The sequence below is a fragment of the Pelmatolapia mariae genome, linkage group LG20 (assembly GCF_036321145.2).
Source record: "Pelmatolapia mariae isolate MD_Pm_ZW linkage group LG20, Pm_UMD_F_2, whole genome shotgun sequence".
In the NCBI taxonomy this organism is placed as follows: domain Eukaryota; kingdom Metazoa; phylum Chordata; class Actinopteri; order Cichliformes; family Cichlidae; genus Pelmatolapia; species Pelmatolapia mariae.
Window position 1 is genome coordinate 21,876,530 of NC_086244.1, and position 16,276 is coordinate 21,892,805.

General features: G+C 37.7%; 1 protein-coding gene across 5 annotated transcripts; it reads left to right on the forward strand.

The window, feature by feature from the left end:
• The first annotated feature begins 5,234 nt into the window (after positions 1-5,234).
• csf1b (colony stimulating factor 1b (macrophage)) lies at positions 5,235-15,820 on the forward strand. Of its 5 annotated transcripts, none has more exons than XM_063464619.1 (9): positions 5,235-5,445; positions 6,965-7,084; positions 7,160-7,222; positions 7,336-7,506; positions 7,655-7,868; positions 7,962-8,098; positions 15,044-15,087; positions 15,184-15,216; positions 15,367-15,820. In XM_063464619.1, exons 1-9 carry the CDS (start codon positions 5,404-5,406, stop codon positions 15,398-15,400), a joined length of 858 nt encoding a protein of 285 aa, XP_063320689.1. In that variant the 5' UTR covers positions 5,235-5,403; the 3' UTR covers positions 15,401-15,820. The 5 variants fall into 5 exon arrangements, with proteins under 5 accessions (XP_063320689.1, XP_063320688.1, XP_063320691.1 ...); XM_063464618.1 differs by having other exon boundaries at positions 15,371-15,820; XM_063464621.1 differs by having other exon boundaries at positions 15,179-15,216; positions 15,367-15,476.
• The last annotated feature ends 456 nt before the right edge of the window (positions 15,821-16,276 follow it).

Sequence of the window (16,276 nt, forward strand, 5' to 3'; positions counted from 1 at the left end):
GGCAGCAATGTTGCTTAAAGAGATCCCATGCTATGGCAATTTACTGTTACACAATGTTTTTTTGAACTTTCAAAATGAAGACAGGTCTTTGTTATTAGTAACATTAATAGTTTTGTCTAATGTGATACAATAAACATTTGAAAAACAGTTTATCACAAATTAAAATGAACACATTAAACTAAAAGACAGTAGTTTATATATCTGTACTTTTAAGCTTATTCAAGATCTTTTAAGACACATTTTCTTTCAAGAACTAACCAAGTCTCCCTAGCACGACGTTTAAAGCACATTAGTTGGGACATTAGTATTTAGTGCCATCTTATCATCTGCAGAAAAGCAAAACCATGAAATGTTAGACTCCGGTGGTTATGTGCAGAATTTGTAACCAACAGAGCTGGATAGCTGCTTCCCTTCATCTAATTGTGTACAATTAACCAATAAGCATTTTCAAAAGGTCAGAGAATCCTGTTATAGCTTAAATTAAGTGATGGGTGATTACACTTACACACTGGAATTTGTTTAAGATATCATCTTTTCTTTTCAGCAGTGGGAGTTTGTGTTCCAAAAGGGAATATCAGTTCAAAGTGAGCCTTTTAAACTTAAGAAATGTCTGCAGCTGGTGCAGTAATTATTGATGTAATATTAGAATTGACAATAACCCAACCCACCCTTGAAGTTTCATCCTGGTGTGCATTTAAGAAAAGAAAATAAATAAATATTTTACATATGGTATAACCTTTGTAATTCTACTGTTGTATTTTTTCATGCAGGATCCTCCATATTTTATATTTACCATACACCAAACAACTTCAACATAAAAACTATTGATGTTGACAATATGGATAGTGTTGTGCAATGTCTTGCTCCTTCCCAGCTAATGAAACGTTATTGCTGACCAGACCTGCCCTTTTCAGCCTCCTCCCTAGCATAACAATGCAGCCACACTGGAAAAAAAGATGCTTCTCACGAGCTGGGCAAAGAGGTTAGACGCTATGGCCAAGCTCCCCAGATCTGAGCTACTGCTATGTGCACCAGAACAAGCCCGATGCACTAAGCTCATATCTGCAAACTGAAGCATCTGCTGCCACCTCCCAGTATCTGGACACTACTACCCACAGGACACCACTATAGAGAACCAGTGTCCACGTTCCAACAGGTGAGACGTGTCTTTAGTCTTGGTTTTAGCATTTTGGCTAATCAGTGTTTGGTGTTTACATGGTTGGTCCCAGTTTGCTTAGCAACAAAAATTTCCCTGTGCTGCAAAAAGCAATGTACCCGTTAACACAAAGTGATTCAAGATAAGTACAAGAGGGAAGTCACTGAAATAGATTCAATATAATTTTATGAAAATAAATTAACAAAAACATTTGGTGGGTGGAAGAGGGAGGCCAAGTGAACACATGGTACAGCTTTTATAGGCTGGAAAGGAGTTCAATCTCTGACATCCACCCACCACTACAACAAATCAAAAAGTTGTTTCTTCATTACAACTCAAAAACCACACTGCCTGCAGTTGGAAAACAAACCACAGTCTGTTTTGCCAAAATTCCAGCAACCAAAACAAACTGGAGTTAATACATGAGCACTAAACTGAAGTAACATACCCAAAGGTTTCTCTAAAACAAGCTTCACTAGCCAACCAAAAAGAAAACCAATGGAAAATCTTGCATTAAAATCTAAAACACGGACTATGGGATTTACACTAACTGAAGTTCTTGAGCCCCATTTTTGGTCAGAACTACAGGCCAACCAAAAACTGGCAACCTTCTGGAAATGCTCTCTAGACAGTAGGGTTGCCAGAAAAAGAAAATATACTCATACAGACCATCAGATTAGACACTCATTTGCAACAGTATCAATACCAGTTGTGCTGTGTTCACCTCCTTTGGTTGAAAATCAAATTATTGTGAAACGCTTTTAGTGGTCTTTAATGGTCTTAAAATGTGTTCAGGATTTGCAAACTGATGATGATTTACTTCATAAATAATGACACACTGCTATTCCATATATAAACTGCCTTCATACTTTAAAAGTATCATTACTGGTATGAGCAATACTGCTCCTGTATTTATTTGGTATCAGTTTGCAGCATTGCAAAGCTCTACTTCACACAGCACTACTTCAGATAGGCAAGTGCAAAGCCCCTCCCCCCACTAGCAGCCAAACACAGGAACAGTAGTGCAAAAACACTAGCCAAGAATCTTAAAGAACCCCTGGGTTTTATGAAGAATTTCAAGAGGCCAATAAGGCTTCTTTTTCAACATTGAGCATTAAGCATTTATCATAAACATTAACCTGGCCAGTGCACATTAAAAATAGCCGTTAAACTCTTAGCAATTACCTTATGGCAGTTTTAGCCACATTAGCTGTCTGTTAAGCTATCATAAACATAGCAGCTAGAAAACAATAATAAAACTGTAGGAGCTGTTAATTTAACAGGATAACATAATTATTTATGTCTAAAATATTTTATGAAGCACCAGCATTATGGACAAGTCTTGGGGGTTCAGGCACATCATAAAAACATAACTAACTTAGTGAAATTAAGTTAGTAGAAAAGGTCAAAAAAACCCAATGCTGATTAGTTACTGCAGCCCAAGCAAGAAATAATTATTGAGATATTCCAAAATCAATTGTTTGTGCCAGAGAGGAAGCATTTAGGAACAATAACAACTCAGCTACGAAGTGGTAGATCAAGCAAACTGGCAGAGCAGCAGAGACTGCTGAGGTGCACATTGATTAAAAGTCGCCAGCCCTCTTCTAACTCAGTAACTTCTAAGGCTCAAACGTCCTCTGGGATTAACATCAGCTCAAAAACTGTGTGCTGGGAGCTTCATGGTACTCCTGTAGGTGTAATGTGAAGATACTCTAATCCATATGGTGTAGGTTTAAAGTATGAACTTTCTTAAAAATTGCAAATTGCACATAGATGACAGCATGGATGCACTCTTTTTTATTTTGTTTGTATTTTTTTATTTTATTTTATTTTTTGCAGAATAGTAAAGTGACTTGACCCAAACGTCCAACCCATCAAAGTTGTTTGCCTGTCAAGTTCAAATACTCTGGTGCCGACACTGGTGTTATGTTCCTCTTGAACTCCCAGACTGAATCTGAAAAAGAAACCTACCCTTTCAACTCCATTTGCTAAGCAACGCAATATGGTCCCAATTTGCTGGAAGCATAGAAAGTAAATAGGGCTGTAGTGGTTTACATTTGCACATAGCAGTGTTATTCTGTTCTTTTTTTTTTTTTTTTTAAATATGCACATCTTAATTTACTCATTTTTTCTCCTGTGATATTGAACATAGCATTAAATACTGAGTATTTCCTGGAGATTGGTATCACCTTTGAAATTCTAGTATCATGACAGCCCTACTCTAGAGACAATGCCATACAGTATTTTGAAATGAAAAACATCTATATCAGCCACTTAAGCCTACAAAGAGTAGCTCATGTAAAGCATAATGTAGCCATAATCATTTAAAAAAGCATACCAAAGAAAACTGGGACTTATACTGCATTCTTCCAGCATCAACCATAACTAAGTCAATAAGGATTAAAGTATCCACCCCCAGTGCCCAATAGTTCTGGGAACTGGCCCAGTTTTTCTTTTTTTTCAAACCCTTGACTTAAAATCTATAGATCGCTCCACAGAGGTCCTGTTTTGTCCCCTTGTACTCGTGCCTTGGCAATGCATGCTGGATTTTTTTCCAGTAAGTCAAAACAGCTTCAACCTTCAATTTGATTTTAATGTCCGGGAAGCAGATTAAATTTGAGTGAGGAAAATATAGCAAGTTGGCTGGTGGTGAGTGAAGACTGTCTGGCCTGCTGTGTTTTAATACACCACGGTTTAGATCATTACAGAAGAGGGCTGACAATGTAACCATGGGGTGTGAATTCACAATTGGCAAACCTGATTGGTCTGAGGACAGTGAATGAACCTTTATTGGGTAGGTCAAGTTATCTTAGTTTTAATATTTGTTAATTTAGTAAAAAAAAAAAAAAAAAAAATATATATATATATATATATATATATATATATATGTATATATACGTATGTGTGTATATATATATATATATATATATATATGTATATATATATATATTTTTTTTTTTTTACTACTTGCCTGTTGAGGCTTTGATGGACGTTTCTGCTGAGACTCTGGTTGTCTATAAGTGAGTGGCTTCCAGAGGGTTTTGTGTTTTTATTGTAATACATGTACTGATTTTCCAGAATTTTGCCTCTGGCATATGCTCTCCGTACATAATAATTATAAAACACTAAAACTGAAACTAACAAGATTTAGACTAAACATTTTTAAACAATAAAAATTAAACTGAAACAAGAAAATCTGAAAACTAACTGAAACTAATCTGAAAAGCTGAAAGTCAAAATTTAATAAAAATAAAAACTATTGAAAAAATACAAAACTATAATACTCTGGCTAGGACCACCTCCAAGACGATGGGGAGGGCGTCTCTTAATGTAAATGGTTTCTTTCCAATGCTGATTGAATTGTATAAAGTGATAGTACATTTCTCAGGCTGATAGCAGGAAGAGGAAGGCGTTTATGACATTAGATGTAAGAATGTGAGAAAAACGTAAAATCTTCCCGTGCCATTGAATTTCTAACCACTCTTTTTTTCTTCTCCCTTTCTTCTTCGTTTTCCCTTCAAAATAGAGCTCATAAAAGCATTTATGTGAATGTGCTTCTCCCTTGGGTTAGGTTCGGGCTTGGAAAAATGTGACGTTATTTTAAAAAGGAGTTTTGGATTCCTCAAGCAGCATGAAACATCACCTGCTTCCGACAACCTCTGCCCCAAATGATCGTCAGAAAATTCTCCTTGAGTGCTCAGAACATCTTGTTTTTCTTTGCTCGCTTTTGCTTGGTTGGGTCCACTCACTCACAGCCTGTATTTCCCGAGGAAAAACTATGATCACTTTTCAACCCGCTTCAAGCATTTCGACAAGAACAGATGTTAGTATGCACCTCAAGCTCACAGAATTTTCTTTCTCCGTTTAGTTTTAATATTTACATGTAATGTTTTAGTCAGATACGTTAAAATACAAAAAAATGAAATTGTTAAGAACCGCCAATTGATCTGTAGTCCCCAAAACATTGGTCTTCAGACTCAGGAATGTGTATCTTGTCCCACATAGTGAGGTGGGAGGTCTTTAAAAGGGCTGTCCATCAGCTGAAACAGTCTCAGTTTGAACTCACACTGTAGAGGGGGAACACATCAAGCAATGCTTTGAAGAACAGCGCCACATGACGAAGTGTCAAATTTACTTAATAACAGATTCCTTTCGGTGGAGTGGAGGTGAATTTTTGAAAAGGATCTCTTTGCTTCAATGTGTCTGACAGAGGAGTCTGGTGTTTTCCATTGTCAAACACGTACCAGATGACCATCCTTGTGTCCACGCTGATTCAGAGCAAAGCTAAGGTAGGTGAGAACATTTCTCTAATCAGAATTTTTTTAAAAACACCACTAGTACACTGAGCGCAATGCTTGCGTTAGTCTCTATATGAAGTTATCTGCTTGATCATGCAGTTTGCTGACCTACATAGAGATATCTTGGACACCATGGAGAAAATGAATCATGTGATAGATGACATTTACATCATGTGCTCCTGCATTTGCCAAGTACCAGTCCCATTAATAGTTTTATTTAATAACATTAATTTAATCATTAAGTATTTATGCTGGTTACTATTATTAGTATGGCATGTTAGTCTTTAATGTACCATCCCACTTTACTATAAAAGTAACTCTGTTACTATTATTCAGCATGTTGCTTTAAATTTACATCAAAGCATCAAACTTAAAATTTTCATGGCATGGAACTTATTTTTCCTCCTGGTCCTGGCAATAATTCTTTCCTGCCATGTGGACGGATTTAGTGCTTTGTTGTCCAGAAAACCGTATAAGAGTTAAACTCAACAGCTCAAAATTGTATTAGGAACAGAAAACTGAATATAAAAAGATTATTTCTTGTCTCTGCGGCTTTCAGAGAATTGTCTTTTGTGCCTTAATTCATCTCAGAAGTTGACTGGAGACAAATAAATCTTGTTTTATTGTTTCATTCACTTCCCTCTATCTTGACTATTTATTGCAAAAGCTGCATCAAACTTTAGGAGCCAAGTGAGTCAAAGAGGTACCTATGAAATGCCTTTCTGTGTAAACATTTAGCTTTTAGTGTGAAGAACATGTGCTTATCACCATGTTTTAATCCTTAGTGGAAGCATTAATTCCATCTGGAGCCCATTTGACTGTTACTGTTGCCAAAAGGTGCTTGGTAGCAGACATACATCAGCTACAGTCGGATCCTGTGCACATTGTTCTCCCTGCTTAGGCTTCCATGGTAGAGGGCAGTATTTGACCAAAAATTGAAGTTATCCACCCCCACGCCACAGTCCTCTGAGACCACACTTACTTAAACATCAGTCACTAGTAGTGTTGCAGCAAGGAATCACTATGCATTCCTCTCAAACTCAATCTGAAACCTGATATTTTATCTGAGCTGAGATCCAGATGACGGAGTAGAGCAGTTAAACACAAACACTGTGTTTTCTGGAAAGAAAGTATTGCTGTTACGTTTTGAATGTAGATATTTTGGGTGGAAAGAATTACTACTGTTAAATTTTTATAGCTCAATTAGGTGGAAATTCAACTTAGGTTTGCTTTGAACTTATTATTTTCTTGGAAATAATTTTAGATTAGCACAACTTGGGAGGGGTCACTGAATTGGACTGCTACAGGGTGAGGAGTACATGCATGTTGAAATGTTAAGGAAAGGCTGCCCAGAATGTTGTTGTGGTTTAGTTGTTATTTCGAGTGTTTTTTTTTTTTTTTTTCACACTGTCTACAAGGACTGTCTGCTTGAGTGGGGTTTTTTAGTCTACTGAGAGTACTTCTAATGGATTTGTGTTGTTCTCATGAATACACTATGCGGTTGTGTTAGTTGCAGGTAAAGTGTCTGTGTATGATAATGTTCCTGAGCTTCCCCCTGACTATGGCTGAGGTCCCTGGCCCATGCAGACACTCCATCACTAGGGAACACCTGCTGACAGTTAGGCAACTGGTAGGTGTTGAAACAACATTAAAGCAATCACCCTGCACGGCCCAGGCTGAGATGTTGCAATTGTTGTTTCCGCAGATGGATAACCAGTTAAGAAGTGGGTGTTCAATAAACTACACATTCATAGAACGGAGGAGTTTGGTGGGTAATATAACCTTATGCAACTGTTTTCCCCCAAACATCTTTGATTTAGGTTTTCCATTAACTGGTTTGTGCTTTTTGTGTTTATTACCTTGTGTTCTGATTTCCAACAGAGCAAATGTTGCTTTGTAAAAGCTGCATTACCCTGGATCCTGGAGCTCCTTACAACCCACTTCAAATACATTCGGGGTTCAGTAAATGATGGCTATGTTCAGTCCCTGAGGGCGCTCATCCTTAACATCTATTCTCAGAAATGTGTGCCTTGGATTAATGAAGAGATTGAGGTCAGCGTGAGTTTCTGAATGCTGAACTTGCAGCCTGTTTCTTTCATAATGTCATATGAAGATGACAAATCATATGAATAGTGTGAGCACACGAATCTGCAGTACCTTAAAGACATATGAAATACTTGTTTCTTGGAATCTGCTTTAGGATAAACCAGAGAGTTTTGAAGTGCTCTACAGAGGGTCTCCTTCGGATGCATTACAGAAGGTCTCAGAAGTCTTAATGGTTTACTGGGAGCTGGTGACGACGAACGATGCACCGGTTGACTGGAGGTGCCAGCATGAATACACAGAAACCTTTGGCTCTACCACAGAGTTATACACAGAGTTATACACAGAGTCAATCACACAACATTTTACAGGTGAGAATCTCAATTTTTTGGGTAGTTTGTGATGAAACACTCAGATGTCTGCGGCCACTGCAGAGATCACAGATCATGTGTCCTTTCCTACAGACAGTTATGACAGAGATTCTGTGCAGGCCTCTCAGAGAGAACCAGTCAGTGACCTGTACAAGCTGGGTTTCATCATCGCATCTATCGGTGGAGGACTGCTGTTCATTCTTACTCTCTACTGTCTCATCGCACACAAGGTATCAGAGCTTCTGTTTTTGTTTTACTTTGCAAAATCACATGTGCCCTTGTAAAGTTTAGCCAGGCATTCCAGTCATATTGCAAATGAGTAGGCTTTGGCAGTCAGCTCTGTTCTCCGGGGCACTCCTTTTTTGCAGAAGCACCAGCCCTCTCTCACTAATAAATACCGTGTAGGCTGGCACCTACTTTGCAGCAGCACATGCACAAAAATACGCAAATGCAAGCATTGCATTTATGGATTTGAGGGTATTCAGTGCAGTCACCTATTGCTTGAGAAGCTGAATGATTTAGAGTACACTGATTTTTAGCTGGCTGAGGCTTACAATCTATATTGACTTTATTCACAGACTCTAAGTCATGACTTTAACATAATGCTGGTTTTAATCTTCACTCATTCCTCCAAAATGCAACAAATGCATTTTGGAAAACACTGAATAGCTTATTAAAAACTCTCTCACACACACAAAGTTTAATAAGAAATCCAATAAAGCAAAGCAATGAAATGGCACGGTAAGAACACTGAAAACAATAATATGCTAATAAGACCTCTAACAGAACAGCGTTTAAGTCAAAAGAGATAAAACACTTTACAGTGAAGGTTTATTGTCACTCGGGTTACAAAAGCACAATAGTGTGAAATACATAGGCTTGTTTTCCCTAAGACTCCACATATTTTTCTGCATTTGGCCCAGAACTATAAATGTTTGGCCACCCATGCTCTATAGCTTTCTTGCAGTCGGCGTGTGTTTTGTTTTTACATTGATTCTGTGGGGAAATCAAACGTGGTCACATAGCACTCTGCTTCTTACAGGCAGCAGCAGCTGTCAAGAATGTATACTCAAGGGAAAACCGTGAATGGTTTAGCTCTTGAGGAGAGTCTAAAACTGGAATGATAGTTGACAAAGATGTTTTTGCTTAGCGTCATGTGTCATGTTAGACAGACTCAATTTTATTAATCCTTGCAGAGAATTTTACAGTCACATTAGACCTCCACAGTGATAGGATAAAGGCAAACAAATGGTATTAATTTAAGTAGCTCTTTCAAGTCCATATGTAATTCTTATCAGTACAATAATTGCTTTATTACTAAGAAGCTGATTTATCCGAGATCAATCAATCAGATTGATAAATCCAACATCAGATTTGATGTTTGATGTCTGATATTAAATCCAACATCAGACAGACACTAAGGTTTCTAGGCAGTGACACTGACCAGTAATTGCTAAACAAATAAGGAATGTGTACCAGAAATTACACTGAATGCTGCAGCTAATTCATTTAAAAGGAAAAAAAAGGACAAATAGATGAAAAGAGACCAGACAGCATGAGAAAGCATGTGGAACTGACTTCTGACTTCTCTTCCAGGAATTAATGATTTTGCATGGTTGTTTAGCTAATTACATGTGGTGATATGAGTACACGCAGCAGACTATTAGGGATCTTGCATGGCTGGCGGTGAGTGCAGAAACACTGACAACTGGTAACCTCAGTAAAGTGCTGGATGTGTTGAACAATTGTGGAACGCTATTTTTAGCCGACTAACCACATTTTGGAGCTTGGACCTTGTTCGGCTTTTTTTTTCTTTTTTGAACCTCTTTGATACATGGATGCAAGGGCTTTTTTCACCTTGAATTGTAGATTAGTGAATATAAATCACCATGCCAGGTGCTTATACTGTTTGTAGTGTAGGCTGTTTAATTACAGTATGCAGCTTTTCTATAATGTTTTACTGGGGGAAAAACTGTCAAGGCAAATTAAGTGAAAATAAAGTCAGATGTTCAAGCATTTTATAGGCTGTCATAGCTTTGTTGTAAAGAGTAATATAACCATGCTCTGTCCACTTTTTAGAAAGTATGGTAGTTCTGATGTAAAGCTTTACTTGATTCAAACCTCCAACTGCATAAATAAAGATCCAAACAGGAGACAAACATACAGCTGTTTTTAGCAACCAAAGCTAAACAAAATGTCTCTCAAAAAGACCTCTACCGTCAACCAAACAGTCTTCCTCAAGTTGATCAAAATCCAATGAAAATATGTTTGACTTCAAAAGATCATTTTGGCTACAATTCTGGTAAATATGATTTGTGACCTACCTTGTGCCACCACTCACCACTTGAGAACTAAGATCTACTTTAGCTTTGCTTTGTCTACAGGGATGAGACAGACAGTAACATAAACATTACATTCCCAAAGCCTTAAACCTGATAGATCACTGTAAAAAGACTATAAGTTACTCAGCTGAGGAGCATGGAGGCTGCAGTGGCGTTTTTTAATTTATTGCAGTAAGACTGGATCTGAAAATGTAATAATGGAAGTTTGGAAGGTGGAAAAGATATTGAATCACACATAGAAGCTTTGTGTAGCATTTGTATACTCAAATTCTTCTGCACAGTATCGTTCAACTTTATCACTTTAATGTAAAATATGTGAAAATACAGCTGTTGTATCTTTATGTGTATACAATCCTGTCAATTATCAGATTATTCACAATGCTGCATTATTGTTTGGGAGTCTCCTGTAGCCATTTTGCATAGAAAGTAACTTGGCGCAATAATTGAAACCCCACCCTTTTTCGTAATAACATTTGCTGATAAATAGCCATTTTTGCATAAGATACTTCGATAATATGACCTGGAAGTATACATCTGTTTTCCAGCAATGTGGTGCTAGTACCCTAACAAGGATTTGTTTTAAACACTTTCATGTCATGAATGTTTAGAAGCTAATGATAAAAGTATAGAGGGTGTCTCTCTCCAAGTGTTTGTGCTGTTTGCACAGGAGTGGAGACTGACAGGTTACAGCTCTGTCTTCCATTATACTTTTGGGAACCTCAAGTAAGACTGCATTTGGAGAACAATGTGCTCTCTTAGGATAATAGGGTACAAGACGTTTTTAAGATGTGATGGCGCATGATCAAAGATTTAAATAGGATTTCTGGATTTAAAAAGGGCTGACAAGAGGGTTCCTGATTTGAACCCTTAGTCAGCTGTGGCCTTTGTGGCCTTTCCATGTTCTCTTTGTACCTTTGTGTGGGCTAGTTTGGAATCCACCCACATTGCAATAACTGGTACCTAATAAAGAGAAGTTAATATTAGGGAAAAATATCAGCTAGTTTTAAGTAAGAATTTTGGATTAGCTAAAGGCTTTTCAGAGAACTTTGAGGACATTTGATTGATGATTAGAACAACCCAGCCCATAAGTAAAATGTGAAGTTTTCAGCTCTATTACTTCTTAATTTTTATATGATATAAATGAAAGAAGTCATTTATTTAATGTGTCTGTTTAGACACATTTTTAATCTGGTCTGGCTTTGCTGATTAACCTAACTGGGTATTATCGGCAGCAATTGATATGAATGCAGTTTTTTCTGTTAGTATTGCCTAACCCACATAGCAAAATTGCTATGGCCCAGATCTGGCCCACACAATGTGCTTACACATGAATGACGGCCCTTTGGTGGCCCAGATCTAGTTTGCCAGAGGTGGCCCACACATGGGCCAGGGCAAGGCCAGTTGCAGACACACTGCTGGCCCTGTGCTGGCCCAGAACAGTTTCAGCTCTGGCCCCAGATGTCAGCCTAATGTGTACCTTAATCAAGTCATGTAATAACAACATGTGCCAGAACATAATAGTGCAAAAGTAAGAAGCCGCAACTCTGTTCAGACAGTGAATGGATTGATTCTTATATAGCGTATTTGTACTTGCTCTATACAAGATGCCACATTCACCCAATCAAACACTTTCTGTAAAGCGAGTGTTTCCTAACTACATTCATACACATTCACATTTTCGACATGCAGACTGGAGAAACCAGGGATCAAACCGCTAACCTTCCGATTAGTAGGGGACCTGCTCTACCTCCTGAGCTACAGCCACCTAGTGGTAAGCATCAGTAAACCCTCACTAGGTTTTGGATAAAGTGCACACTCACAAACCTGTCAAAACTGCATTTGAAACGTTGGCTACCATAGCAGTATAGTATTGCAACATGGCATTTGGGTCTTCTAACTAAAATAATAAAATAGGAACATAAATAGTGCCATCATTGCCAGACCTGGGCCACATCTGGTTGACATACACCCTGCCATGACACCAGTCAGTCAGAAGTGCCAGACTCGGAATCAGAATCAGAATACTTTATTGACCACAGGGCATATTATTTTGGTTACAGTGCTCCAGTACAAACAGTAACTGATACCAGATCTGGGGAAGACCTGTTTTCTATGAATTGCCACACCTGGCCCACATCTGGTTGACATACATCCTGCCATGTCACCAGTCAGTCAGAAGTGCCAGGTTGATGCTGGGTCATACCTGTTTTCTATGAGCCTGGGCCACATAAACCAAACCACAATCGGGCCAGATGTGGCATGCCATCACATAGACAGTGTCATCTATGCCAGGCCTGGCCCATATCTGGATGACATACCACTTAACATGCCAGAAGTCAGCCAGCAGTGCCGCCTTGACACCAGATCCGGGGCAGACCTATCTGCTGCGTGGGAAGAATCCTGTAGAACTTCACGACTAACCTTTGAATGCAAAGCAGACTCCCCATTTGTATATACAAACTGTAATCTATCAGACAAATACCAACACAGCACATTCAGTATCTTCTAGTATTTGTAGGAAAAAGTTTGATCAACCATATTAAATGATGCACTGAAGTTAGGAAAGAGCCCAGACTTTTCCATTGCCTCAGCCCATCAGAATATCATTAGTAACCTTCGCTAGCATTTTTTCTGTGCTGTGATGAAAATCTGGTTAAAATACCAGGATCAAGTGCAGGCTTTTTCATTTGTAATGCAGTAATGATTTAAATACAACTACCTTAAAAGACTATTAAAAAATTGATCATATTTTATAGACACATATCTTTGGGTTTGCATAAGGAAGAATATGCAGTGTAAAATGCAGTGCTGCCTGTTGTCGTAACCACGTATGAAAAAGGGAGCAGCCAATAGTAGCTTCTTAATCAATGGTGTTGGGTCTAAGGGGACTGAAGTAAATATTTGGGTTATCCCATAGATATACATAGAAGAGTAGCAATCTATAACAAATAAAGTTCAGTGGTTTCTAAAGCTACTGTATGCAATGTTGCATATGCAACATCTGTGGGAGGGCTTTGAGTAACTTCATTTGTAAAGCAATTCATGAAAACATTATTTCTCAAAGTTTAAGGAGGTTTATGCCAAATTATGCCATCAACACCACAAAAAATGGGCACAATCAGTCAAACTAAAAGCAAAGAAGTTCAGTTGTAGACACAAAAAAGTTAGATGAATTCAGTAAAGGAAAGTTCAAAGACAGGTGCTTCAGTGCTTCCTTACTTGCCTTTTTTTGCATAGGAGCTCCTGGGCTATCCTTTACAAAAGAAAAGAGCATAAAAGCTGCCACAACTCAAAGCATTTGGGGCACTAAATGACACCTATCCCAGATGTCATTTGGTTGAGTTAAACCTTGGATTAACCAGTCTAGGACAGAAAAACAGATACAGCCAAGAATCACCTATTAACTGAACAAGTCTTTGGACTGTGGGAAAAAGCTGGAGTACCTAAAAAGGCACAGAGAGAGCATGCATACAGTAGTGCCAACCACTGCACCATGGTGCCACTTATAATACCAAGGTTCAGAAAGGGAAACATGAAATGTGGTATTTAACCATCAGGGAACATTTTGGCTGTTTTCTTTTTGCTTTGAACAAATATTTGTTGTCCGTTGAAAAGTGGGAGGCTGAACTTCTAATGTTCTTCTAATTACCAAATTTGACTGTCACAGTGGATCACAATGAAATATCTAAAAATATCCCCAGGACAGTCATCTTGGAATGTGCTCCACAACTGGAACAGAACTTCAGACCATACTTAGAAGGATGCCAAAAAGGAAGTGAGAGCTTATCTTCGCAACTGTTTTGCGTACTGACAGGAACCTTGGTGTGTTTCATTATTTGGGGTTGTTAATCAAAAACGTATCTTTTTCTGTTAGTCTTTACAGCCATCCTTCTAACAAGACCAGTTCAAGCAGTGGAACTGATTTTATCTCTTATCACGACTTGACATTGTAGTTTCCAGAAAAAAGCTCTGAACCCTTTGGAATTAGGAGAATTTCTGTGTTGACTACACACAAAAATGTGGTCTGATATTACTCATATTACCATCTTAAAGGTAAACTAATAATGAACAAACAGTTGTACTTTTCATGTCTTTATTGAACATAATGAGCAATCAAGCACAGTGAAGACTGAAAATACTCTGCTACAAACTGTTGAGCTTCAGTAACTTATAGAAACTTCTTTTCTCTGTCACATGGTGCTCGTAGTTGTTTAAAAGACTTAAGGCAACAGTGAATACATTTTTTTCTATTTCTCCTAAAAAGAAGCTGTTTAAATGTTCCCACATGGAATTGTTCCCTCAATGGCTGCAATGCCCTAAGGGAGCAAAGCAGCCCAAAACTACAACGGTGCCTCCACCATGTCTCACATCTGGGAGACATGGTGGAGGCTTTGTTGTGTACTGTAGTGCCTTTTAAAATAAAAAAAAAAATAGCACTGTGTATTTTTGACAGAAGTCCTATATTTGCTCACATAAGACATTTTGTCTTATTGTGAATTGATGAACATCCAGCTTTTCAGACACACTTCTCTAGCCTTACTTAGTGCATCTTCATAACATTTCTTCTAAGGTTCTGTGAAAGTTTCTATAATTGAGGCATGATTCACATTGCAATCCTTCTTGAAAAGAGTAGTGAACCATGAACAAGACTTTGCATGCCTCAAACAACCCACGCATCTCATCTTCTTGAAGAAGTTTTTGAATAAGTCACGTTTTACAAGCTGGCAATGTGAATGATTATGCAGTGTTTTCAATAAAGACAAGTCCAACTGTTTGTATTATGTGTTCAGATGTGTTGATGTGTAAAAAAATGTGCTTTTTTACCCAATACAGAAAACTTACATCCCTTATGGATCAAGATTACAAACAAACACAAGGTGAGAATATACAGATTAATTAAGCAAAAAGACTGACGTTGCCGTTTTTACTGAAATGACGCTAAAGCATGCTTCTGTGATCTTATTAAAGCACAGACCTGCCGGACATAGAAATTGGGGGACAGTAATGTGAGTATCCTACTGGCCTATAAAGCATTGCTAACAGTTAAGCATCTGGAGCTGTTTAAATGCATTAAACAAATGTATTATGTGCAGCAGTACAACGGCACATACGTCTTTACATTTTTGTGTATTTTCACTATTGTTCTCTCTCCCCAGGCAGTCACTGCAGCAGCAGACAGAGCACTTGTGAACCTGAGATTTTATGTCAGTATATGTGTAATGTATCATGCACACCTTTTGGATAAGAAGCTTTGCTTTATCTGAGACCAAAGATGGAACTTATTGTTAATAATGTGGTATGTATATTATGTTAATGCATTTTCTATTGCAGATAACTTTTTAAGTTCACTAAAAAAAGTGTTTTTTACAGTAGTTATGTATGTTGAAGTATGTGTTTCTATTTGCTACAAGTTAACATCATGTTTTTAATGTTATTTGCCAAACATTTCCAAGAGTTATTTATTATCGTCACTTTATTCAATCACTGTATTGGTAATAAAAGTTAACCATCGATAACCAGCTGAAACTTTATTCAGCTCTCCACCTGTCCAGTTCATAACTGAACACAGTACATTCACATTTAAAGAGCGGGTCATGTTCTCATTAAAGGATTTATAGCCACTTCATAGTGTCCACTGTTGTACATTTTGTGTTGGAATTTTTTTTTCTCTTGCAAAAACTTGCAAAGTTTATCAATCTAAAAAGTCTTTACATAGTTGCTCTTTTGTTAAGAGAATTCGATTTATGTGATTGTTTTTTTTAAGTATTTCAAAACTGTACAAACAGTTTCAATATGACTTCTGTACAGTAATGTGTTGTTGGTTACGAGAATAGTTAGGAAATTATTACAATAGATGCATATCACTGCTGTGAAGGAAATGTGTTTTATTACATATGGAGGTGACAGATTTTAGTGGGAATAATAACACAATTTATTGATACGCACGCATTACAATCATTACTGCATGGTAATGACAAATAACTGGTTATAATACTAAGAAAATAGAAAGGCTTTGTGCACATGCGTTTCTCTAATGCTGTCAGTTGCTTGTATTCACTTGTATTT